Genomic DNA, 25,890 nt, shown 5'->3' with positions numbered 1-25,890 from the left:
TATTTGGTAGAATTACGAAACTAGGTGGATATGTTATCATATTATAGAAACCCTTTCATGCGTCTTTCATGCCTTCTTTTATTATTGAATAAGTTCATAGAAAAAATATAAATATGGTGGCAGAATAAACACAGTATAGTAGAGTAATTTTTATCTTGTTTTTTACTCAATATATTGTTATTTTTGTATCTTTTAAATATGAAAAGCATATCAATTTGTTGACATTGAATACTATCATTCTTTGTAATGTAGCTCGAATCAAAGCTTGTGTTATAGGCACTTAGGTCTCTGATTATAAAAAAAACAGTAATATAATAAGCTCACGTAATTGTTAGTTTTATTCTAGTCTCAGAATTAATTAAATTGATTTAGAACCATGTGAATTTAAGAGGATAAGCATTTCAAAGATTTTGTTAGTCACATATAAGATAATGTGTTAATATTTCCACAAAAATAAGTATGATGTTTCAAAATACAGCAACCACATAAACAAACAACAATTTTCAAAAGAACATTAAAAATAAAAAGGTTATGATTAAAACAAACTGCTTTGTGTATTATTTTAATTAGTAATCTATTAATGTTTCCTGTAATTTAACATTAATTGTATTAATTAAAAGATAAACAGGAAGATCTTAACATTCTTCAAGGAAACATTACACAGAGCTGGGTAACATAATATATCATGCATATATATAACTTTAAACTTAGCAATGTTTATATACATACAAAGTTCAGAACTTAACTATTACCTATGTGCTATTATTAAGACGTGGTTCATGCTATCTTTGCTACAATTTTCATTGCCACGGCCGAGGTTCCTTAGTCACCGATGTATTTGTGATGCAACTAAGAATATAATTTGATAACAGTGCCATCCAAACTTATATAGGTTAACATTCAGATGCCCTTTGCATATCAATTTCTTTAAGGTTAAACTACCACTTTCGTAAAACCTAGGCACTTGAAAGTTTACGGACGTAATAAGTTAGTGTAGCAATTGATATTATAAGGATATATAGCCACTTACATCACCATTTGAAAGGCTTAAGCCTAAATAAATATCTCCAAAAGAACCGCCACCTATTTTTCTGATTATTCTATATCTACTGGCAATTAATAACTCCTTTCTTAATGAAAGTGCATATTGAAATGAATCCATGACTTGTTTAAAATAGCATTAGTAATTTAAAAGGTAAATTTTGTAACAATTTAACACAAAATAGTTCAAATAAACACTTCGACACGCTAACAGCTGTGTCGGTGTTACCAAATTTTGAAACATTTTGACAGTTACGTTTTGACACAGCAAAAAAACAATGATAAAAAAAAATATTCTATCCAAATATTGCACATCTTTGCGAATGCTTGCTTTAGAAAAGGTCTTAATTTTTTTTATTGTATTTACTGCTTGAGGAACTCTAAACATTGGAAGGCTCTTCTTAATGTTATATTGCTTGTCTGAGCTAGGTACCTCCCCGCTACACTTCGTCTCTTGGCTCTCTATTTCTCACTCACAATCTCACTTACGATTTCACAACTCAAAGTCAACTAAATATATAGGTCAACTTTCACGACACGTAGTGGCGATCCTGGAGTACTATATATGAACATGGTCGAGGGACTTTTTTATATTAATAGATTATTCGTGGCAAAGTTCTTCATGGCATTAGTATATGAAAATATTTAATTAAAACGTGTTGCCCCGACTTCTGGTAAAACCAAATAAGGACAGAAAGGAAAGGATATATGCTAGTCTTCTTGGACATATTTGGGATAAATAGCTTGAGTCATTTAACAACATCAAACAGGGAGAAAGTTTATACTGGTGGGAGTTTTAATTTATATTATTTTTTAACTACTAAAACTTAAACATCCGGGTTGTTGAAAATTGAAAGACATTTTTACTATATGGTACATGATTTTTATTACATAACACAAAAGTGTACACTTTACACAGTAAATATATAGTAAATTCGAAAAAAAAAACAACATACAAATAAACTGCTTTAGAATAAAAAAAAAGTCCTATAAAATGCATAATATTCATAAAACGATGTAAATGTTGCGCAAGTTTACTTTATCTGACGTTCTTGTATCGTTCATTAACACAGTTAAGGCATATTGTTTCACTCTACAACTAGGATGGCATAACGTGTACAGCTAGCAATCTAATATGCGAATGGAATACCTATATAACCAAATGCATTGATTTAAGATTCATCTAATACTTTCCATTGTTTTCGATACCTAATATTACTGACATTTTAAAATTACACCTAGTAAATGTAATCTACTTTAATATTGGCGGAAACTACTGTAGAGTAGTGCTATTCCATTTCTAGCAATATCTAAAATGGAAGTTCGTAAAAAGTGTGGTTTAGCAGCTTGTGGTGTGTTTCCTTAGGGCGCCGGCATGCACTTGAGCCTCTCGAAGGCGGCCTTCTCGAGCGCCTGGCGGTGGTCGGGGTGCGCGATCTTGATGAGCTCGTAGGCGCGCTGGCGCAGCGTCTTGCCGAACAGGTTGGCGATGCCCTGCTCCGTCACCACGTACTGCACGTGCGCGCGGCTCGTCACCACGCCCGCGCCTGGGAATACAACGTTGTTCATTAACATTTGTGATATATATAAAGCGCACTCTACCCTAGCGCGCGATTCTTGTTGTGAATTCACGCCGCGATTCGCGCAGTTCCCCTTTCGTTGCGGGGAAAGGTGCGAAGCGTGCGCGCGAATCCATCTACACACGCGTTTCGCGGCTTTCGAGGCCTTTCGCGCCGCGAGTGTAGCACGTTTAATAAATACCATGCAAATATTTTATTTTTATAACATTATTTATTTAGTTTTGACTTAGCTACTGCTCTCACGCTACTTAAAATGTAATGAAATGACTGGAATTATAAAAGGTTTAACTATTTTTAAACTCTTTCAAATAAAAAAAACTAAGCAGAAGACTGCATAGACAGTGAAACTTTACAAAATTATCATGATAGACATCAGTGAAGGGTTATTGATTTTCTTATGGATCAGGGAATCATCCAGGCAAGCTTTAAGTGAACGGAGCTGGCAAACAAGTCAAATTTTGACAAGCAATAGCTAAATGCAGGACTTGAAATTCCTATACATTATAAAGTATATGAACTTTATATACATAGTTAAAGCATTGAACAAAATACCCAAACGAGTTGCCATGGCTCCTTTAATAAACAGTTTCAAGAACAGATTGGACAAGGAAGACATCGCCGAGCTATTTGATTCACACACATCAGCTACTTGGCTATTCGAGTGTACACCAGATAATAATAATTGTGTACATACAAAAGTTCTGCATGTTGGATCTGTGCCCCGTGCATGCCTTTAAATAGGACCGTGAATGAAAAGAGATTATGTACATACATATACCTATGTTTGGGTACTAACAGATAGCCTCTTATTACTGTTCCATATCTACTGACCAACTTTAAGCGTGGGCACGATCTTAGACTCGCCGCGTTTGGTGTTGGACACGAAGGCGACGATGGGCTTGCCGCGCCCGTCCACGGACTCCGCAGCGCCGCGGATGAAGTCCACCTGCCCGCCGAAACCGGAGAACATGCGCGTTCCTGTAGCACAGTGGGGAATTGAAATTAATGCAATTAATACATGAAATTATGGCAATTAATTAAATTTAATTTATTGTAGTTATAGCAACGCTTTACACCCACACCTATTATAGCTATTCATAATGTATATAACGGTATTGTAAATACAGTGAGTATTTGCTTAGCAATGTTGTTTACGAATCTTTTTAGGACCTTTTTAAGCCAAATAATTCCCAAATCTGTAGCCCTTCCCTTTGTTTCTATTTGCCTAGCAATTTTGCTTACGGAACTTTTGAAGCGAAATGATTCGTTTTTTTTTAGTGTGACTGCAGTTCTCTTCCCATTGTTTGTAGACTTGAAAACACATCACATATGGTGTTTCATAACGACGATCCCGAGTTACTCTACATGTGCATATAGCGAATACTCGCTGGGTTTACCTATCCGGTAGACCTTACTATCTAAAGCCAGAATGTCAAGGCAGGTGTTGCCGTAACAAAAAATATTGTAGTCTTACCAATAGAGTCAGCGCACACTTGTCCAGTGAGGTCGACTTCGATGCATGAGTTGATGGCAGTCATCGTGGGCTGGAGCGAAATGATGTGAGTGTTGTTCACGTAGTCGATCTCCAACATTTCTGAAAAATTATATAGACAGGTTAGTTGTAGCTGAGTAAATATATATTTTTAAACTCATATGAAAAGCGGGAATGGAAACCAGTTGATCGATCGCGATGCCAAGGCCGGCCCAGGAAGCGACTTCGGGATGAATGAAAGGTTCGAGAGGGCAGGTAATAAAAAAAAAATTGTGTATCGTATTTTATGCAAGGAAATCATACTCTTTCTATAAGAAATAAAAATGTTCGTGCTTTTATAAGTATTAGCGATAACTTGAGTATTTACGGGTTTGCGATTGACAAGAGCTAGTTAAAAGGATCCCAGAAAAGCGGTATTTAAATCTCAAAAGGTTTTCGTAACAGGCGTCCCTAAGAGTATAATGTAAAATGACAATAAGTATAACATTGCTACTGACCAACGAACGGGTTGTTATCGGCGAAGTCATACAGCTCTTTGTTGCCGACGATGAAACTACCCACGATGCGACCTTTGTGGGTCTTCTTCCTGAAAACATAATTAATATAGAGTGAGGTCTTATTATTGTATGGCGGATGTACAAACTGACGTGAAGTTGAACTTGAAATGGCTTTACGATTGTAAAGAGCTCAGGTGTGGCTGTTTTCTTGTGACGTTTTTCTTCAATGTTTTCTTAATAAGCACATGAGTGCGTGCTAGCTACTAAATTCAAAGTCTGTTGAATTTGAGGATTTTTTTTTTAAATTTGCTACTCAAAAAATGAATTAATCGTTAGATCGAGGAAGCTTTCGTAAACATTGAAAGCAAATGCACACAGACTTTAAAAGGCAAGGATGTACTAACTTCAATGAAACGTTGCACGTATGGCAGTAATTGGCGTAGCGACCTATACCACTCGCCTACTCGTGCACTTAAATTATTGTAATTATAGAACACTGATTAGAACACGTGTTTAATTGTGATTTTCCCATTAGTATTAACTGTGACCCCGTTGGTCACCGATTAAAGACAGTTATCTTCCTAAGACGATTGAAACAAATGTAGATATTTATATTTTATGGTATGAGAAACGCTCATTTGTTATGCGTCAGAGAGCGCGAGAAGGAAACTAGTTGGGCATCAACGGGTAAAATTTCTGCACGGATAGTCGAGTGGTTAAGATCACCACGCTAGAACACTGAACGCGACCTATTGCAGGTTGGATCGTCACGGAGGACTGACATTTGTGTTATCCACGAATGCTTGTCCGGAGTCTTTGTGCATCGGACTTGAATATATGTAGACATAGAAGGAAATGCGACACAAGGATAAAGTTTCATAATTCGGGAGTCGTTTTTAAAATAAAGAAAAAAAAAACTATTATAATATAAATTTGCCCAAAGATTCAGTTATTTTCCAAGATCTATCATAACTCACTTGTTGTTAGTAACACATCCACGTTTGATGAGGTCGATGACTCCGATGCTGAACATCTCGGAGTGGATGCCGAGGTCCTTGTGGTTCTTCAGCGCCGACAGCACCGCGTCGGGGATGGTGCCGATACCTGGGACAGGAAATGTTCAGGTTAAGACAGAAAAGGTGGGGGGGTTGGGGATTGGGTTGATTCCTTTAATAAAAACTAGAATAGTAATTGGCCTTTTCTCGGCACTGGGCAGGAATGGCTACAAAAAATGTCAGAAAAGTGTCAATCGGCTAGGTCGCAGGACTTAGCCCTTTCTCATCGAATAAGGGGCACTGATAGCCGATATAAGTACGTTTTCCAGATAAAATCTACGACGTTCTATGCTGTCTTTTTCATTGCACCTGGCAGCGCAGTACTGTATGTACTTTAAACTCAAAGGGTCCAAACAGTAATAATAATAGGGCATTTGACAAAAAAAAAACTTATAAATCCACCATGTAGATAACTAAAAATATAAGATTATATGGTATTTCACTAAACCGCAAAAGAACGCTAAGATAAATCGCAACAGAGGTGTGGAAACGTATGGAAGAGGGAGCTAATAACTTGCTATCAGATTTTATTGTTTACGAAAAGATAAAGATAAATGAAAAATACGTATCTGATATTTGTTGGAAATGTACCCGACTGTCTAAAAACATGTTTTCGTCAAATACTTTTTTGGCGATCCTATCAGGTACGGCAAAAGTAGGAGAGAGGAGGAAAGTACTAAAACTGTCTATCTAAACTACGGTAATTATTTTTAATGTGCCTTAAAAAACTCACCCATCTGCAACGTAGCACCATCTTCGACCAGGTTCTCCCCGATGAGCTTGCCTATCTTGGCCTCCTCGGGGCTGGAGGGCTTGGCGGGGTGCTCCGGCAGAGGCGTGTTGTCCTCCACCGCGAAGTCGATGTGCGACATGTGGATGATCGCGTCACCGAACGTACGGGGCATGTTCACGTTTACTTGGGCTGAGAAAAAGATTTGATTATTCCATAATCTTATATTATATCTCACTTAATAAGAGAAAAGTTATACATCTTTGAGTACCAATGCTGCGGAATTGCTCGGGTGTGCTAAGGGTCTACCACTACGTGTAAAAGGAATGAGCTGATAGCATAATATACGGCGTAGTGCGGCATTTCTCTTATACACACTACTACACCGCCCCAGAACTGATAAGTCACGTCTCTGAGCCAACATATGAACGGTACCCAAAAATTGGCCATAATATACAAAATAAAGGTTATTTGTGTGTCTTACCAATGATGACCTTGGAGTTAACCAGGGCAGCCCTGACGCAGTCAACGGATGTCCCTAAGCTGCAGTACCCGTGACTGTCAGGAGGAGATACCTGAAATCAGAAGATCCCTTTTCATATAAATAATGTTATTAACGTACTCACAATAATGTACCACGATTGTACGCAAAAGTTTAAATAAATTAAGAATGAATATAAAAAAAAAACAATCACTAGAACATAAAATAAAGGTTATATACAAGCTGCATTTAAGGATAAAAAGAAAAAAAAAACCTTAGTAAATTATCTGAAAAATATCGATGTTTAGAGCTGGCTTCCCATGGTGAAGGCATAATCCCTACCTACTAAAAGGAGACAGAAATATCATTAACGCGATACAGGTATTGTCCGTCCGTTATGAAAGTCTGTAGAAGTACCTAAATGATACAAAGATTTACTTCATTGATACCTTGATAATTTGATATCCTGGGGCGATCTCGGTTAAAAAGCGTAAGCCTTTCTATAATTAAAGAATAAATAATCTTCACGAAGGTAACTATAAAACCACTAGAGAAAACCTAAATAGAGATTAAAAATTATGTAGCCCAGTTCCTGACATGGCAATAGTGAATATGAGCAACGTGCATATCATTATCTGGGAGTGTAGTTCGTGGCTGGACAAACGGAACACCTTATTGGATATTTGTCAGCCGGCAAACCTTTTGACCTAGGCTGTGACCAAATTTCAGACACTGGCCATATTTGAATTAAAGTAAGTGTTCCTAAAATGCATAATTTGTGGACCCATTAATTGGAAATTTTATATTAAAAATTAGAAACTGTAGTAGGTAGGTTTTCGTTACTTCAGCTAACCATCCCTTTGACTGCAGGAAAGATATTCTTCTTAGTCTTTATTTTACTATTGCTGAATTTTGTCTGGTTCCAAGCTCAGTCAATTGTTTCGGCTTACAAAGGTCGGTGAAAAACAAAAACCTTTCATTCAAGAATTGTATAGGGTTGTGTAATAAATGATCTTTACTCTTCTTATACGAGCTCCACTCACCATGGACTAGGTGGGGTTTGCTTACCGAATTATAAAACGTGCTAGAATCCGTAAAATTGATCATGAATTGGTTTGAGTGAAACAAATAATATACTATTTAGACTTTTATTGATTAAGTAAAAAAACTTCTTTAAATGGATTTTCGGATTTCCCATCCGATATTAAGTGGGGTATGACATACTCCAGCGGTATAAAAAATGTTACAATCTTGTAATAATCCACTTCGGTTAACCGAGACATGTTCTAATTTATCTAATTACCTGCAAACAATATTTTACCACGTTAAAAACGAAACGTACGTATTAATCAAATATTCAAAAAGTAGTTACACTTACCTACCTTTTAGTCCACTTGCCATACAAGGTGGGGTGTATGATACCCTAGCTCACTATACGCTCGTAGCACAAGGTTTGTGATAGACGAAGGATTTAATATATCTTACGGATCGAAGCGACAACGTCGCATTTGCAGCTGATGAGAAAACTAACACGCGTTTAAAATTGTAACATTTTTTCACGTCTGAGGTACGTCATACCCCACCTCGTATACGCAGGGTTTAAGAAGAAAATAAAGAAACGTGTAATAAGTACATAAGCCAGAGTCTGACCTGAATGAGAGCAATGTCGGGCTGGATAATCTTCCTGTGGAACAGCTTGGGGATATCTTGCAGGAAAATGGGGATAGTATCGCCACGACCATCGGCGACGGCTTTGCGGACATTGCCGCCCATGAACAAAGACGTAGATCTGAAAAGACCAAGTTTTGTTGGAGGGGTTATTGAAACTAAACTATATGATAGTAGATGGCAGTGTACGCGCAAATACTAGACACCTCCTGAGGCGCGCGTGTGTGTATGGACGCGGCAGGTAGACAATAGACAATCTACGGCGTCGAGTGCGTTTATTCAATAGCGCTCTCAAACGTCCTGCACTGCTGTGCCCCATTGCATACCTCAAGAGGTGACTGGCACTAGCTCGTGCAATTTAATACAAAAATGATGATAGGTATCGCTATCAGAATCGTAAATGATACTACCTAATATAACTTTACATATCACATACAATTACTGGGTGTTTCTTGTGAGATGACGTCAGATAGAAAGGTATGGAAGGAGAAGACATGTTGTGCCGACCTCAAATAATAATTGGGATAAGGGCCGGGGAATTATGATATCACATACATTTACCTATAATTTTCGGCAGGTATATTTTCGCTTCGGTCTCCAATAAACTTATTCCAACAGTTTATAATATCCTGGATTCAAACTTGATATGTTTGGATTGGATTTTTGGACGTCCTACTATTGGTCTACGTACATTTTTATTCGTTTTTCAGTTTGAATGGTATTTAATATCGCCGGATACAATTATTTGATCTTTAACATAGTACTATATTTCCACAACTAATTTTGTAATTCTACTCGTACGTCCTTGAATATCGATTAATTTTAGAGATATAAGAATTGCGAACAGGTGTCATATTTTAACACGTGAAGGGGATCTCGATTTCAATGAATTAATGAGTGTTTATAATTTCAATTCCATAATAAAGGGCTAGAATATTCAAAATCCGCAGTGGCATAGATCAGAATACCTCATGCATGGCTCTTATGGCTGAATGCCGATTCATTCTTTGAAAGAAAAAAATAAATGAACACAAAACGTAGCAACAGTGGAACTAGTTACGCGATAAGATATCTGACATCTCAAGAGCTGAGTACCCAGATAAGATGGAGCCGGATTATGTCCGACAAGAGCAGATGCTGAGAAAGATATCAAATGGCTTTACTGTGTTGGAGTATTTGTCTTAGGTTATGTAGATATTTAAGAAATTGTATCTCGTATTCTTTAATATCTCTATTGCAAACAACCCCACCCAATTGCGAAGATTAGAATAAAATACATAGAAAGCATAACTTGATTGTATGGATTTTTTTGACGTGGTTCCTGCAGTTATCCTGAGAGCAGGATATGACTGCATTACCTGACTTATTTGCGAGACTTTACATGCAGAACAAAGATAAAAACGAAATACGTTAGCAAGGTACACTAAGGGCATTCCCTGCGAGCTTCGAGTCAATAATAACATGAGCGTCTGGGCCGGTAAAAGTTTCTTTTTCATTATATATTGAATTTGATATTTAGAAATCCCACAAAAAGTAACATGTCGTTAAGTTTCGTAGTTCTTTAGTGGACATACGGCATACGAAATAAAATAATGTCCTGCAGAAAAAGATTAACCGTTGTTAAAGGAATATGTTCAATATTCAAAATATAGTGTAAACTAAGCCTAGCTTTGGCCCACCCTTTTCACAAACTATGTTGGGCTTGTTGCTACTCTCACCGGCTTCAGCCGAATATTGTGTTTTGCATGGTTACAATTGCAATTTTCCTAAAGCCTTATTGCCAACTAGATGAATCTAACCTTTATTAATCAGTACTGCAATAGTTGCTATCTTATCTCCGTTCATTCACTATTAATCCTCGCAATGCTGTGTTAATTGTTGTTCATAAACATAAAGCTATCACAAGACTGATAACGCTTGCAGCTATGTGACTGCGACTTATAATGATTGTAGGAGTCAGGTAGGCAATCGTTTTATGTGGAGTATGTTGAAAATATACTATCCCAGTGTATCGCCATTTGACCGGGCAATGCTGCCAGCCTTTTGGGCACACTCCCAGCCGGCAGAAAAGTTGATGAATTTTTTAAATTATTGTTTTTGTTCTTTAGTAAGTTCTTATTTTAAGTGTACTGTCCCAGTGTAATTCGGGGAACTGCGCCTTGGGATAACGGAAGCTACGCGTTTTGTTACGAACGTTACAGGGAGAATTTTTGAGCGATTTCAATTCACTATCTTTTTCAAACGTTAGTTTAGATCATCACGATCTCTTAAACTGAAGAGATTTATTTCTTAATTAATATATTAAAAAGGTTATAATTGAGAAAATTTGAGAGTATTGATGGATGTTTGATACTCTTTTACTTTCATTTAGTTTTAAATACAAGAACAACAGTGTGATAACGATTAAATACACACATATGACAAATAACGGTACAAAGGTGCCGATTATAGTACTACTAATACCAACCTGAAGATATCCTTGCATTCGGGAGTGGTGTAGCGCGCCTCTCCCTCAGTGTGCATGTGGACCACCTTGATATCCTTCAGGCTACATTCCAAACCTACTTCTGTCATGGCGTTCAGTAACGGCACCGGAGTAGCAGCGGCGCCCTGAGCGTACACAGTCTGCCCTGGAAAAAAGGATATTCACAATATTACAAGAGGGGGAAAAATATTTCTTGCGCGCAATTAGAAAGGGAATTTTCAACAGTCCGGTCATCCAACAGAGAATCCATATTTCTGCGATTCGTAAGAAAGGAGACAGAATTAAAAGTTTTTATGGTATCTAGGAATTTGCATCGCTTGACTATTCAAAAAGGAAGTTTTCTGATATTCATGAGAAAATACAGTGAAAAATCTCTTCTCAAATAATGAATGTTTTCCTGCTTGTGGTATAAGGTTATTACATTTATATGGGCATTATGACAGTATTCGGCATTCGACAGCACCTTCGAAGTTTTAGTAATGGGTACTTCGAATTTGCACTCTCGATTTTCAATTTATATTAAAACAACGATTAATATGGGATCTTTATTACCCTTTTGTAATATAAATCAGCAGTCGAGTCGAAACCGTCATCAAAACGACTTTATAATAGCAGCCTGTATACGTCCTGTTGGGCACAGGCCTCTTCCCTGACAGGGAAGTTTTGGGCGTGATCACAGTGCTCCCTGCGGGATGCGATTTGAGATTCCAATATTTTGAATTGCCTCACGAAGTTTTCCTACACCTTTTGTCATTGGTAATGATGAAGAAAGTACAAATAACTTTGAAAAAGTCGCATTTATATTTTAAGTGCGTCGAGATCAAACCTGGAGCTTGTGCATACAAAACCCTTCATAAAACTACAAGGCCACTAGGACGATTTTAAAACGATTCTGGTAGTTTGTAAAACTGATTTTTACATTTAGGCTTTATCATCAATGATTAGTAATCCATGCTAGTCATGTTTACAAATAAAACTTAATTTGAGGTAACCTTTTGCAGGCAGACCGTTAGGAATGTCAAAATGCTAATTGTAGTCTATTGCGTATATTTTATTGAATTAGCAATAGTGACTCATGACAATTACTAAAAGTTTAAGTGTCGCATATGTTTATATTTGGGGCCTGTCACGATTAACAATAGTAAAACATTTGGAGTTGTGAAAAAGAGACGAGAAGACCAGAGAAGAGGCGGATGGCCGCTAATGTACATATACATGGTGATTTTTTGGTCGTCTTACAAAAGCAGCCCATTTTATGTATCCAACGTAAAATACCCATAGGCGCGATTATTATTTTTTTATCATCAACTAAGATAATAGGTACGAAGAAAAATGAAACAAGAGAAATCTGAAACATAGGTACTGTTACAAGGCTCGGTACTACACCATTGTTACAAGGCTCGGATCGCGCTCGCAACGGAGCTGTGTTTCTAAAACTACGAATTGCATCACAATATTGAATAAAAAATGCATTTTAAATTTATTCAAATCTCATAAATACCTATTTTTTTATCATGAACGTGTGAACGAATTCTAGTCATTGGGGACATGAACTGGGCTGCTTTTGTAAGACGACTAAAAAATCACGGTGTAATGTGTATAATACTTCAAAAATAATGTTGTAAGTATATTCATCCAGGTATCCTAATCCTACAATTACCCAATTTTTTTTTCACAAAATATTATGTAAAAGATAATGTACATTTTTTGTTAAAGCCTCATCCACCGTGCAAGCGATCCCTAAACCATCGATTGTAACACACAATGTTTATCCGCTATTTACTTTGTATAACGATAGGAATAATTGTCTAAATATACATTCTATTTTGATTCGTAATGACAAATAGTAATTTAAGCATTATTATTTGGCATCGGTCGTTTCCAACGGAACAAAGTGCATGTAAACAACTTCATTGAGCGAAGTTCCCACAATTTAAACGTGTCCTTATATCGTAGTGATTGACAAACATTTATATAGTGGTTTCTTAGGTTTACGCGAATGTTAGACATTGAAATGAAACGACTTTAAATCTATATCTTCACTAAACATTTATATCTTCACTAGACTACTTAAGACCCGCGGGTTTGGCGCGTTTTGCCTGCTCTATTGTAGTATTGTTGACGAGAATTTTCGAGATCAAATATCAAGAACCAAAAACTTGATCTTATTTTTTGGATTTTCCGATATTATCAATCAAACGGGCTACTCAGACTATCACGGTCCATAGACTGACCTAAGCTTCCCCCAATTCTGTGATATTACGGTTGGATTTGTTTTGATAAAAAGAAAATTATTGAGAACAATTTCTCGAAATTTTCAGTACAGAAATGTGGACTTCTATGATCGTTTGCTTGTTTGAACTATCAGTAAATAATCTTAAACCTTTTTGCATTTTATAGCTTCATTATCAAGGAAGACTGTTTAACATTGGATAGTTTGCGTTATCCTTATTTAAAAACTCGTTGCAGTTTTTGCAAATAAATTAAAGCCTTGTTGACATTTACTGTTATGTAAAAAGTAAGGTCGACATACACTTTTAGAGGATTAACTTATTGTTTTATTGGACAGTATCATATCTGAGTAAAATACTGTAATGAAGATAACTACGCTTAGAGTTGTTGGATCGCATCTCGTAAAAGCATGGATAAAACGCATTACAACTTTTAAAAATTCAGTGTCTCTCTTGAGAACTAACTCAATATATTTGTCATCGTCCTGCGGGTCAATCAATACGTCAGCTTCATCAAGAATACTCGTAGACAAAATACTCGAATATCGAATTAGACCTAGAAATACCTAGCAATAGTAATTTCGGAATACAATGGACACGTCACTGTGTCATTAACCGGAAGAATCAGAAGTTAACAACTGTTTATTAGCTGTTGTGGAGATAACGCTATCTGTGTACTGAGCTATTGCGTTGACCCGGTTATTATCGTTTTTATTTATTATTAAAAAGATATAATAATTGAGATCGATGGTAGTAAATACTTGTGCGACTTTCTCTCTGTTTTTTTAAGACGACTCCCTCAGTAAAGCATTTTGACATTGAGTGCGGAGAATTTCACTATCATTCAAGTCAAATGCACAAAGAGGATAAAACTGGATGCTTGTGACTTTGGAATAGCATATTGTAAAAATCATCAAATCGCAGTAGCAAGTATGGTAGTAAAATACGAGCGTAATTAGTAATGCAAATGGCGTTATCTTCTAATTTCTACCAAATAGGTTTTAGTCCTAAAGGCGGTAAAAATAAATTGAGTCAATTTTTCGTGATGGAAATTTAATAAATCATGCAAAATAAATTTCAGACAAAAGATACTTTCAAAACATTACTTGGCATGTCTAATACAAGGAACGACAACAATCCATCATATTTTCAGTCAAAAACTAGTGTCACGGTGTTCTGAACAAACACAAACATCGTTATAATATATACTTAACTCCTTATCAATAGGTAAATACGTACATATCGTAGTATTGCAGTTGATAACACTTAGGGTTGGTCCAGATTACGTGTAAATTACGATGACGCGGTAAAGTCGCGCGGATGTGCGATATAATGTAAGGTAAAATGTTTAACTTACAAAATGGTGTTATTTTCTATAATATACTTACACATATTTTTGCAGTGCGTCTGAGCGTATTCTTTGAATGCTTTTACGTTCATATGGCGCGTCAAAAAGACTACAATAAAAGCCATACTCCGATATTGCGATTTGCCGTTTTTATCTTTTGGCTAAACATTAACACAGACATCAAATCATAGCCTCAACAGTCCACCATGTGACTATGTATTTTTATTGCTACTTACAAAAAGATAACATTTATATAAAAAAATCTGCGATTAATTACTCGTAGGTGTTTTAATTTATGCGGGAGTTAGAACGAGTCCTTATATTTAATCCATTAATACAAGCGTTTATTATGCTATCAATCATATTTTATTAGCAAAATACTGTAATCATATCGTGTTATCAAAATAATAGTAAACATTACCCATACTTTAATCGAAAGTGTTGACATCTGACATTACGACGAAAATGCAATCTGTAGGTTTTGTTTTCGAGTATAACATTATTAATTGATGCCTTCCTTCTCCTTCCTTCTCCTTCCTCTCCTGCAGCAAGTAGGTAAAACTTTCACAGTTACGACTAATTCTAGATGACTAGTCCAGGCCATGAAGTGCAACGCCTTACTTTCACAACTGATAGTCGAACGAAAGGAGATCGTCTAAGTTATGAATTTCTTTGATCGAAAGAAAATGATTACGTACCTACATACGTAAGATTCATTTTGCTAAACAATGCTAGGACTGGAAACAAGCAGGTTTTGAGTGCACACAAAATGAACACAGCGAGAATATTCCCATGGAGATCGCCAATAAAGAAATATAGCAAACAATTAACAGATATCACCGAGTTAGTTTAACATCGCCCCTGCCTTGTTATAATGGCTGATTTGCATTGCAAAAGGGCAACAATATCATATGGACGACTACTGAACTTGAACTAGATACACAAATTAGTTACAAGTTTATACACATCGACAATGTAGAGGAAACATATTTTAATTTATTAAACAGAATTACTCGTTGCTAACCGTTATACAGGGGTTTAAATAATACAAACATAATCTTGTTGCCGTTTTATCCCAAGGTTAAATTTATACTAATGTGCAACCAACAGAAACTAATTGTATGAACGAATTGTACTTTCTTTTGGCCTTTTGGGAGCTGCTCATCATGTGAATGCTGTATTACGACAAAATAAAAACAATACGATATCTGACCTTTTCACCTACAGGACAATGAAATACCAAAGTATTTTGTAACGAACAGCTGAAACCTTCAAATTAAATCGCTCTTTAGAAAACAATTATTTTTCCTTCCTCAAATTAAATACAATATGGGCCAAAATTATCGACTAGAAGCTATAAATCGAAATATCATCGGAGGTCAGATTTTCGATTCATTCATTCTGGAGGCGAATACCGATAGCGAAGAACAGAGACTATGACACAGTTGTATAGAGGCAGGGTTATATCTAGTAGGGAATTATGATCGGAAACAGCCCGTTCCTTTCTCTTAGTCCTCCATCCTTGTCTACTGAACACTGCTCGATATTCACAGTTCTCAAATGAGAAAAGCCATTGATGAATCCAATATCCAATCCTACGGTTAGCTTGATACAGCATGTCGTTTCCAAACTACAACACTGCTACAACCTTTCTTTCGGTACAACATTTATTTATAGACCGACCAGACTGACTTGGTCACTGACATCTTGAACCTATACATGTAGATAAACAATTTGTGACGTACGATATTTTTTTTTTCATTTAATTTGTTTTTACCTACTATCACCTACATATCAACCACTCCTCCGTTTAATTTATAACCGAATTACACCAGCTTATTGTTTACATACTGGGAAATGTGACGTGAATTGAGAACTATAAATTAACGTGGATAGCATATTGTTATTGTATTTTTATCGTGAAGATGACTTTCATAAATAATTCATGCTTTTGCACGACTTAATTATGTTTATGATTTTTTTTAACTATGTAGTTGTCTTTAGCTTGCTTCGCTATGCGCTTATTGCAAACGAATTTCGGGATATTTGCAAGTTTTGTAGTGACCTTTAGTAGTTCTTTCATTTCGACAGTTGTTCTGACTTGCAGCCATTAGGGGTCTGCAACGCCCGTCTTTTATTTTAAACATACTCTACCATTCCATCTCAGCTTTCTTTTCAATACTCCATCCTTAGTCAATCGGAAAGATTAACTGGTAATATTACAGTTCATACTGAATTCACTTGAAATCAAAGTCAAAAATCTTTTATTCAACTTGGGCAAATACGTAGCACTATTCGAAAATCCATCACGGCTTTCTTAGTGTTCCAAACAGCGCAACAAACTCCACAGAGAAAAAGGAAATAATTATCAAGGGAACGTGCCTTTGAAATAAGTATTTGAGGTTAACACAAAGGTCATACTTGTTATAGTAGTTGTCAATTGTTAGGATATTCAATGGCCCGGCTAATCATCATAATATATGCATATGAGAGGTAAAGTAACGGTAAAGTCTTCAAAGTTTACCTACCTGTAACTTTTGATTGACTTTTATGCATTTTAAAAACCAGTCCAATGACTCAAGCCATAGAAATATTGTACACTTAGCTAACTGTGAAAGCTGAATTTGTATTCTTCGGGGTTTTGACCTGACTAAAGTCCAATAAGTATCGTAGTGTTGACAAAACAAATATTTTTTGCGTCAGAATTGTTTTTAAGAATATCTGTTTTGGACGGATACGTCAGTACTTGATTGTATCTCAAGAACATTTGATCTGGAATGGCAGAGTTAGTTTCGTCAATTTCTTTGTTTTTGTTTCTGGAGAGGAACAGAGTAAAAGCAAGTTTCATAATGTAAATAAGTGGCATTAAATTCCCAGAAGTGTAGCGACGACAAAATTAAAAGTTAGTCAATTACTTTCTACGAAGAATGAAAGTCAAATGATTACTATACTGATTCACCAGAAGCCATTACTAGACTTACGTCACTGAGTACATCTACCCATATAGTTACTACGTATAATATCGTACGTTAATAACGTACTTGGTACTTTACTTGGTACATAATAAGCCAGCATGAAAGAAAACAATAGAAACGTACGTTGCCTTTAAAATCGTTTAGTAATTTAAAATTCTCTATGAACCAACCAGAACGCAAACAACCAGACAAAAAGTGATTACACTAATAGACCAGTATAACATCGACAATATCGCGTAAGGAGAAAAACGTTGGAATCTTAAACGCGAAGGCGAACCGAAAAACTAGGCCAAGTTAATCGATCGTTAGTATCAACGACACACTTGTAGAATCAAGTGAATTGGCGCCTTCTGGATATTCTCAGTATCGATGACGAAAGTACAGAATCTACTAATAGAGGTAGCATGCAGCTTGTTTTAAACCTAGAAAACGATGGCCACTTTATGCATGTCATGAAAGTTCAGTAATTCTACTGAAACCGACTAAACCGAGTGTTTAGATAACTGATGATATAGTCTAGAGACAGAGTAGAGATAAATGTCGATGAAGATTATAGAAAAGCGTTTGCCTGTCATGGCAGTAAGATGATTCTACAAACCAAATTGACATGAGCACAATGATCAATCCAGAAACTGAAAAAGCTTAAAAATACAAAAGTTAATAATTAATAACTAATGCACATCTGATTGATGAAAGTAGTTAAAATCTTACGAATCATATAATATTATTTCGGTAAATTGAAAATTTAATTTTTGGGCTAAGATTTTTTTTGTTTTATTTCCATAGCGTGCGACTGCGTTTCCTTAGGTTTCCGGCCAGAAAATATCTTTCATGAGATCCTTATTTACAAATTACAATCCATCCCAGCCTTTTTCTTGTCGCTCAAATGCAACTGACGCGCACTGCAATCTTCTGAGCATAACATTACACATTTTCGGTCTTTTCGTTACAAAATAAACGCACGAATCGTTTAAAGAGCATTGCACCCTTTGTAAATAACTGGATTACGACATTGAGTTTTAAATTGAAAATCCCCGGTAAACCGGTATTATTGGCTTATTGCCAGATTATGCGTATCAAAGTACTCCCACGCTACACAAAATTTTGTTGACTCTAGTCACATTTGCGAAAAGTACAATTAGATTTATATATGTCATCTGCTTGTTTTCTAGACTGTAATAACAGGGCTTTTCGATAATTTGCAGTCATACCGATTTACCTATATCTTGATACTTAGAACTAATCGTATCAATATGGTTCAATTGCATAATAATGGTCATACCACGACTCATGAATTCAAGAATTCATAGTCGATATAAAATGTAGTTTTAAGCTAGTTGGAGTCGAAATTTCCTGACTAGCTAGCCCGACAAGATACGTCGGAACGAACTCAACAATATTTAATATTGAAGCCTCCTTTTAAGCAACAAATGCCTGTATTCGGAGACTCCAAGATGTTGAATGTGTAATATTACAAAATGACACTACGAAGGACGTTAAAGGAGTATGTTAACATTAAGGAAAAAGTAGCTTGAAATGTTAGCAAGGTAATAATATATGCTCGATACACACATACGTAAACATGTGTGTTACGTTAAATTATAAGACCGGTAGTATTCCGGTTGATAAGAGGTCAAATTCTTTTGTTATTGTTCTATAGCACTTTGGTATGATTTATTTATCATTATTAGCACGGCAAAAACACACACACTACTAAAGAAAAGTGTAGTGAACACACGGGAAAAATACAGGGTGTCCTAGAAATGAACGCCAAGTCAAAACAAGTGGTTGAAACAATTAATAGAAAAAAAATAAAAATCATAATCGACCTAGTACTTTTCGAATTTAATTATTTTTACATATTAGTACAAGAACATGTTATCGAGAAACCACATAATAGGTGACTTAAATTAATAATTTAACTTTCTTTGAAAATGTGACCAAAACCGAAATGATTATTAATTTTTTTTTTTTCATTGCATTAATTTGGCAAGAATGGCCGAAGTCAAAACTTTTATCCTTATAGAGTGTTAGTTATTTTATTCATATCTACTTTTTGTAAATCTTCGTATCTTAATATTCAGATACACAATGTGTTTTGCGCACAAAAGCAACATAAACTCTCGTATGCATTACGTAACACCTAGATTGGATGTTTTGGCAACAGCGTACCAATTGTAAATCGTAGCGACCCCGACCTGTGTCAAGGTGAAAGAAAATTGAATAAAAACTTTCTGAATGTGTTTTTATCTCATACAGTACAATTCAATAGAGATCTCAGTGTTCATAACAAGAGTGCTCGAGGGTCGAGGGAGGTACGCCACGACTTTGTTTTCAAGATGACACAAAATGAAACAGTACCTAAGAGTCACTAGATTATGATCTTACGTTTCTTAAGGGCCTTTTTAGGCTCACTAAAATGAAAAAGTTTTAATTTTGAATTAAGTTCTGTGTTCTAATTGTATTATCTTGGGAGTAGGACCTAAGAACCTTCACAATTCATGAAAATGGAGATTAAATTTTTACATGGAAAAAGCAAATGATATTGTCTTATTAAATACAAATAAAGTTAGGTATTTTCCCTTAACATAACACAATACTAGGGGAATTACAGATAAATATAAATCGGGAGATGTCTACGGTCTAAGTATTCGAATTAAAAACATGTTTACATCTGTGTGTTGTTACAGGTGTTTAATTTAGTACCCGTATCTTTATGGAACCCAAAAGACTTACTTTCAAAACTGGTTTCAATTCTGTTTTTATTTTAAATTGTATTTGATTCGGTGCTGAAGAAGTACGATCGAACCAAACCAAAATCTAACAGAGAGACTATTTATCAACGTCTTTTGCTGTCCTTGGAGCGCGGGTCCAACTCTTGCTACTGCACGCTATACCGAAGAGCAAACTCGATCTCAGTTCAATTGAAAGTCGAACCTATCGGAGTCATACTTATATTTAAACTTTCGCGTTGCATAATAGGGATGATGACTGGGTATAAAAAGAAAAAATCTCATTAATCCCTCAGTTAGATAATTGAAAAGTATGAGACACGTATTTTTTCCTTTTTCAGAAAAAAACTAGAATTGACAAAGATTAACTGCTTTAAAGTTTAGGAGAGGGGGCTTGTGACGTAACGATAGAGTAAAATTTATACTCAATCGTGACGTCACGCGTAAGTTTCATTCACTGTAATTTGGTCAATTTATGTTTGCGGGACAAATTAAAAAATACGCATTCATTATTATACAAAAAAACTACAAGACGGACACGGCAAAAAAAATTGTCATCATCCCTATTATATGTTCAACACAGAAGAAAAATCCCCGTATTCATCTATCGGAGTCAGCCTTCAGCACAAATGTCTCGAATGGAGCCCCAAATACTTTGTGCCCGAATACCAAAACTGAGTAACATACAAGTAATGAGACAGAAACTAATATTTACACACTTTATCATATATTTGCTAGAACAACTTAAGTGTTTGGTTACTGCTTCACACACAAAATTGATACAAATAGACGGTAAACTCACTTTTGTAGAACAGAACCACAGATTTACTGTATACTAACTAACTACCTAACGACTATAGTAACTTCGTAAACAGAAACAACAACAACAACAAATTTTGATAACTTTTTTGGAGGTTATATGGTAGGACCTTTATTCATGTGATGAAGGATAAAATACTGATCATTAGACGTAAAGTAACTCTGTAACAGGGCCCATGCCCGAAATTTTACATCCATTTTTACACGTTGCTTTTCGTAAAGGGCACTACAAAACTCGAATGTATTGTCTGTGACGTCATATCTAAGTACATTAACCACACATCGCTGTTTTTAAGTCGTAAATCCAGCTGTTAGTCTGAATTACTTGATTGTAATTTGACATTGAAAAGGTCACAAACGTGTTTGCTAAAGATGCGATTGCAACTGTTTTCTTTATTACGTTCATTTTAAAACTAGTTTTAAGCAAACATTGCGCAGTCCGCAGTCCAAATTTAATATGTGTCCTAAGTCTGACTCAATACAAAGTTCAATAACCCAGTGTTAGAACGCTGCTTGCGAGTGTATTATGAAAATAATAAAATGCATAAGCTTACGACACGTTACACGTTTACGACGAACTGCGTGATGAGAAATTAAACTCAAGTTACTAGAGAGAGTAATGTTATACCATGGATATGTTCTAGGCGATTTAGGGCCGATTTTTCAAACGCCAGATTACTTTTATTCGACGAATATGTTTGACGTTTTGACAGCTTTTGTATAGAAAATATGTCAAACGGCCATCTTTATTCGTCAGATAAAAGTTATCTGGCGATTGAAAAATCGGGCCTTAGAAAATGATTTCAGATCTCAAGTTAACGTAAAATTGTTCAAGTAGTTAAAACAAGACAGTGCAATACATGGATTAGTGGCATCTCATCTCCACAATTGAAATCTTATTATTAAAGGTGGTATACCTATAACACCTCTATGTTAAGCTATGCACAATCAGCTTCAAACAGTCAATTACCGTGATTCATTTTGTAAAATCGCTTTAGACCATATTGTTAAAACGTAATATATTAAGTGTAAATCCTCTTATGACGCGACCTTTGCAGTCAGGTCATGATACAGTGTTTGTCAAGAATATTACTTTATTTATTTTACTACTACTTTTTTAAAGCACTATTTACCAACTTCAAATGATGATGATTGGAAACCACGTTCTTTTCGCCTCTACTCATAATAAATCACACTCTATAGTCCTTGATATATGTACTGCCAAACTCATTACTATTTCATTAAATCCAACCGATAATCTCCAAATTTAACCTAGATAAACAAACAAACAAGCAAATATACTTCCCAGTTCTATTATATTAGTAGAGATAATGCAGTTATTCAATTAAATAAGTGAAGAAATCACATGACTATGCCGCATTGTTTTAAAAATACCAACATCATGTTTGACATTAAAATTCTTAATTGTATTGTTCACAAGTACTTCGTGAACTACTATAGAATTAAATACACTCATAATTCAGTTACTAACCTTAAATGAATAATTTATATGTTAATAAACCTGATGTTAGTTAGATTTGTGAATATAGTATGAACTATTAAATATTGTTAACTATTAATTACAGGCAAAGTACATTTATATTCTTTTAATTTTGAATATAAGGCAACTAATTTTCATATTATTGGACTGTGACTCAGTTCTTGAAATTCAATTGTTATAGAATTCATTTAGCTGCTTCTATCTGGGTTTCATTAGACTATCAAACAGAAAGATCCTAAAATTTCTGGACTGAATAAGTGTTTGAGATGAGTATTGTTAGGAGCACATCCTGAATAATTCTCATTACTATGTGACAACCAAGGAGGTAGAGTATAAATAACAGACAAATAACATAATACTATTAAATTACAGTGACATTAGTCATTAACTTATTATGGATACAACAGCAAACATGACATTACCATCCATTAGAGTGTAAAACTTAACTTGCATGTTCAAATAAATAATAAGTTTACTGGTATCAGTAGAATAGTAAAATATGCAACTCATATTGCAATTAGAAAAATACTAAAGACATTATTAAATGATGTAACGGTTTACTCACGCGTATTTATCGGGGTAGCCCGACTAGTTTCGGACCCAACCGGAGTCCTTAATCATGAGCAGACGCGGCGGAATCGCGAGTCGATCTCACATGATTAAGGACTCCGGTTGGGTCCGAAACTAGTCAGGCTACCCCGATAAATACGCGTGAGTAAACCGTTACATCATTTAATAATGAATCATTCTCACAACAGTTACTATCAAAATATACTTAAGACATGTTTCTCGGTGAGCAAGGGTAGTATGCAGCTTCCCTTCCTACCTATCCTAGTAGTTTGCAATACTCAATATTTCTTTACATATCTCTAAATGTAAAGAAATATTGAGTATGCCCAATTTTAAGGTACTTAAAATTCAAAATTAAGAAATTATAAGGCATTTTACTTCAGGTTAAATATTTTTTTGGAGGTCAAACATGACAGGTATTACCTTTTGTTTTATTAAATGGTTTAAGTAGGTAGGTTGTTATCATAAAGACAATTTAACAACTGGTTATATGAGAAAACAAATGTATATAAAAAGTCATAGTAAATTCAATGCTATTGGCTAAGAGCTAAGGTTCAAGGTTCTATAAACATGATACTCTGTGCACTTTGTACTACACATTGGTTGCTTGTTCCCTTCAACTAGATAATAGGCTAATGGTTCATTGATTCATTCAAGCTTCCCTCTTGTCAGTTATAATACTAACAGAGAAGCAATGTTTCTTTTAATGTCTAAACAGTAACAAACATTGCTTTTCTTGAATAAAAATAAACATATAAACTGCCATATTTGACTCTTTTTTTTTTAATGAATGGTTTAATTCTTTTTTTTTTAACTAAGTATTAATTTCTATTATATCCTTCTTTCAGAATAAGATTTTATCGATGCATATTATTGGAACCTGTCATCAAGAGCCACACAACAATAATTGTGTTTTCAACTGTTAGTTCAGTAAGTAATTATTTTGTAGAAATTTAAGAGTGAATATAAAGTAGATTTTAATAATAGGGCGTTGCGAGATTATAGATGCGCTGTAAGACAAATAGCAAAGCGCGAAATTAGCGCAAAAAAGTAGACGAGAGAATAACGACACTGGTCAGAATTGTTAACACGCAATAAAACTAGGTAAATTTAAGAGGTAGCCAAACCAGTAGTAAGTTATATTACTGCTTGGATTAAATTCGGCTTTATTATTAAAGTATTCGTAAGATTTAACTTACCGGATTTCAAGCATATTTGAAACGCCTCTTTTGCTGATAAACATTCGGGATGCCTGTCTAGTGGCTGTGATAACTCTTGCGTATACGTAAAATAACTTCTGCTATTCTTTGCACTACTTACAGCGGCACTTATTAAACCGAAATGACGACTAGAAACACTGGGTATGATTTTACCGAGCTTAGACATTTTCGGAAAGGATTTTTTATTAAATATTTAAACAACCTACAACCAACTATTTCTAGAGGGCGAGATTATTTATAGTCCTAAAAAATTTTAAACAACGTCCGATGCCAACCAACTCAATAAATTAAATTAAATCGGAACCGCAGCACCCAAACAAACGTCAGATATTGAACGTAAACGTCACACCCTGTTCTGGTTGCGGCCACAGATTATTAAAAGAGAGAACCCTTGAAGATAAAATGTATAAAGTCTAACAATGTTATCTAAGAAAAGTATATTTGCTAATCAAGAACAATATTTTAAATATTACTCCAAAATCTTAAATGCTAACATTTTAGATGTAAACATTTATGGAAGTCTGTGAGTCTTATTAATAAGACGTTGCGTTCCTGCGTTCGCCCAAGATGCATTCCTCGTTACGCATCACTGGTGGTACCGCGACATATTTTTCCCTACCACAACTTGGCTACTTATAGCTTTAATTAAAATAACATATGTCATGTGACAACACAAGAACTTATGATATTATTAAATAAATTTTGAGCACGCTTGACAACATCTCTATCCAATCGAGTTTTTATAGTAGTATAAACTTAAGTGAGTTTTGATGGTTGTACCCACACCAAAGACAAAATGGACGACATTAAAAATAAATCTGTGAAGAAGTTGCCATTAAGAAAGATTTTCCTTAAAATGTAGGAACCAAAGCAAAAATTAGAGGTGTTACGTAACCCAACGTGAAATGTTTATCTTTAAGGGCTTGACATTAACTTCATTCAGTATTTAGCTGAGATGATAATATGCTAAGTGTATTTTTCACTTGAGAAATTGCTTGACAGAGATATACTTGTCTATAATATAAGACTGGCCTGTTGGTCTAGTGGTTAGTGGCCCTGACTGCTATACCGGAGGTCGTGGGTTCGATTCCCACCCAGGACAAACGTTTGTGTGATGACCTCGATCATTTGTTCTGTGTCTGGCTGAAATTTATCTATAATATGTTTGTATTTAGAAATATATAGGTACGTTTATCAGATATCTAGTAGGTGCTCATAATACAAGCTTTGCTTAGTTTGAGACTAAATGACTATTATATTTTGTTACCCAAATAATAATGCTCGCAAAATAAAAATTACTGAGAAAAACCTAGTAGTAATAACCGGCTGAATTGTAGACCTCCTTTATTATTTGGGGGTCATAAAGATTTATCACTTAAATTAACATATTTTCTTCTTCTAAAGGCATCTCTTAGGATAAGGTATTTTTTTTTTAATTAACTTTTGAGGTTTACATAAAATTTAT

General features: G+C 35.2%; 2 protein-coding genes across 2 annotated transcripts in view; both read right to left on the bottom strand.

Annotated features, from left to right (window-relative positions):
- The window catches only part of LOC113494684 (casein kinase I), a 148,533-nt gene extending 147,259 nt beyond the window's left edge, over positions 1–1,274 (bottom strand). Inside the window, exon 1 of the mRNA XM_026873093.1 lies at positions 1,031–1,274. Within this exon, the coding sequence (XP_026728894.1) occupies positions 1,031–1,162 (132 nt within the window). The 5' untranslated portion in view covers positions 1,163–1,274. The remainder of the gene's footprint in view (positions 1–1,030) is intronic.
- A 627-nt stretch (positions 1,275–1,901) lies between these two features.
- On the bottom strand, positions 1,902–24,742 carry LOC113494683 (4-hydroxybutyrate coenzyme A transferase). The gene is made up of 10 exons (XM_026873091.1): positions 24,405–24,742; positions 11,012–11,174; positions 8,527–8,665; positions 6,880–6,970; positions 6,399–6,587; positions 5,588–5,714; positions 4,611–4,699; positions 4,096–4,215; positions 3,453–3,599; positions 1,902–2,588 (listed from the first exon to the last, which is right to left on the bottom strand). Exons 1-10 carry the CDS (start codon positions 24,589–24,591, stop codon positions 2,404–2,406), a joined length of 1,437 nt encoding a protein of 478 aa, XP_026728892.1. The 5' UTR covers positions 24,592–24,742; the 3' UTR covers positions 1,902–2,403.
- Between the last annotated feature and the right edge of the window lie 1,148 nt (positions 24,743–25,890).

The sequence above is a fragment of the Trichoplusia ni genome, chromosome 6 (assembly GCF_003590095.1).
Source record: "Trichoplusia ni isolate ovarian cell line Hi5 chromosome 6, tn1, whole genome shotgun sequence".
Classification (NCBI taxonomy): Eukaryota; Metazoa; Arthropoda; class Insecta; order Lepidoptera; family Noctuidae; genus Trichoplusia; species Trichoplusia ni.
This window is presented reverse-complemented; position numbering and strand designations above follow the sequence as displayed.

Coding starts and splice junctions, on each gene's coding strand:
- LOC113494683 (XM_026873091.1), bottom strand. CDS start 24,591: ATGTCTAAGCTCGGTAAAATCATACCCAGTGTTTCTAGTCGTCATTTC. Junction 8,666..11,011: donor GAATGCAAGGATATCTTCAG/GTTGGTATTAGT, acceptor TGGTCTTTTCAG/ATCTACGTCTTTGTTCATGG. Junction 6,588..6,879: donor TAACTCCAAGGTCATCATTG/GTAAGACACACA, acceptor TCTTTTTCTCAG/CCCAAGTAAACGTGAACATG.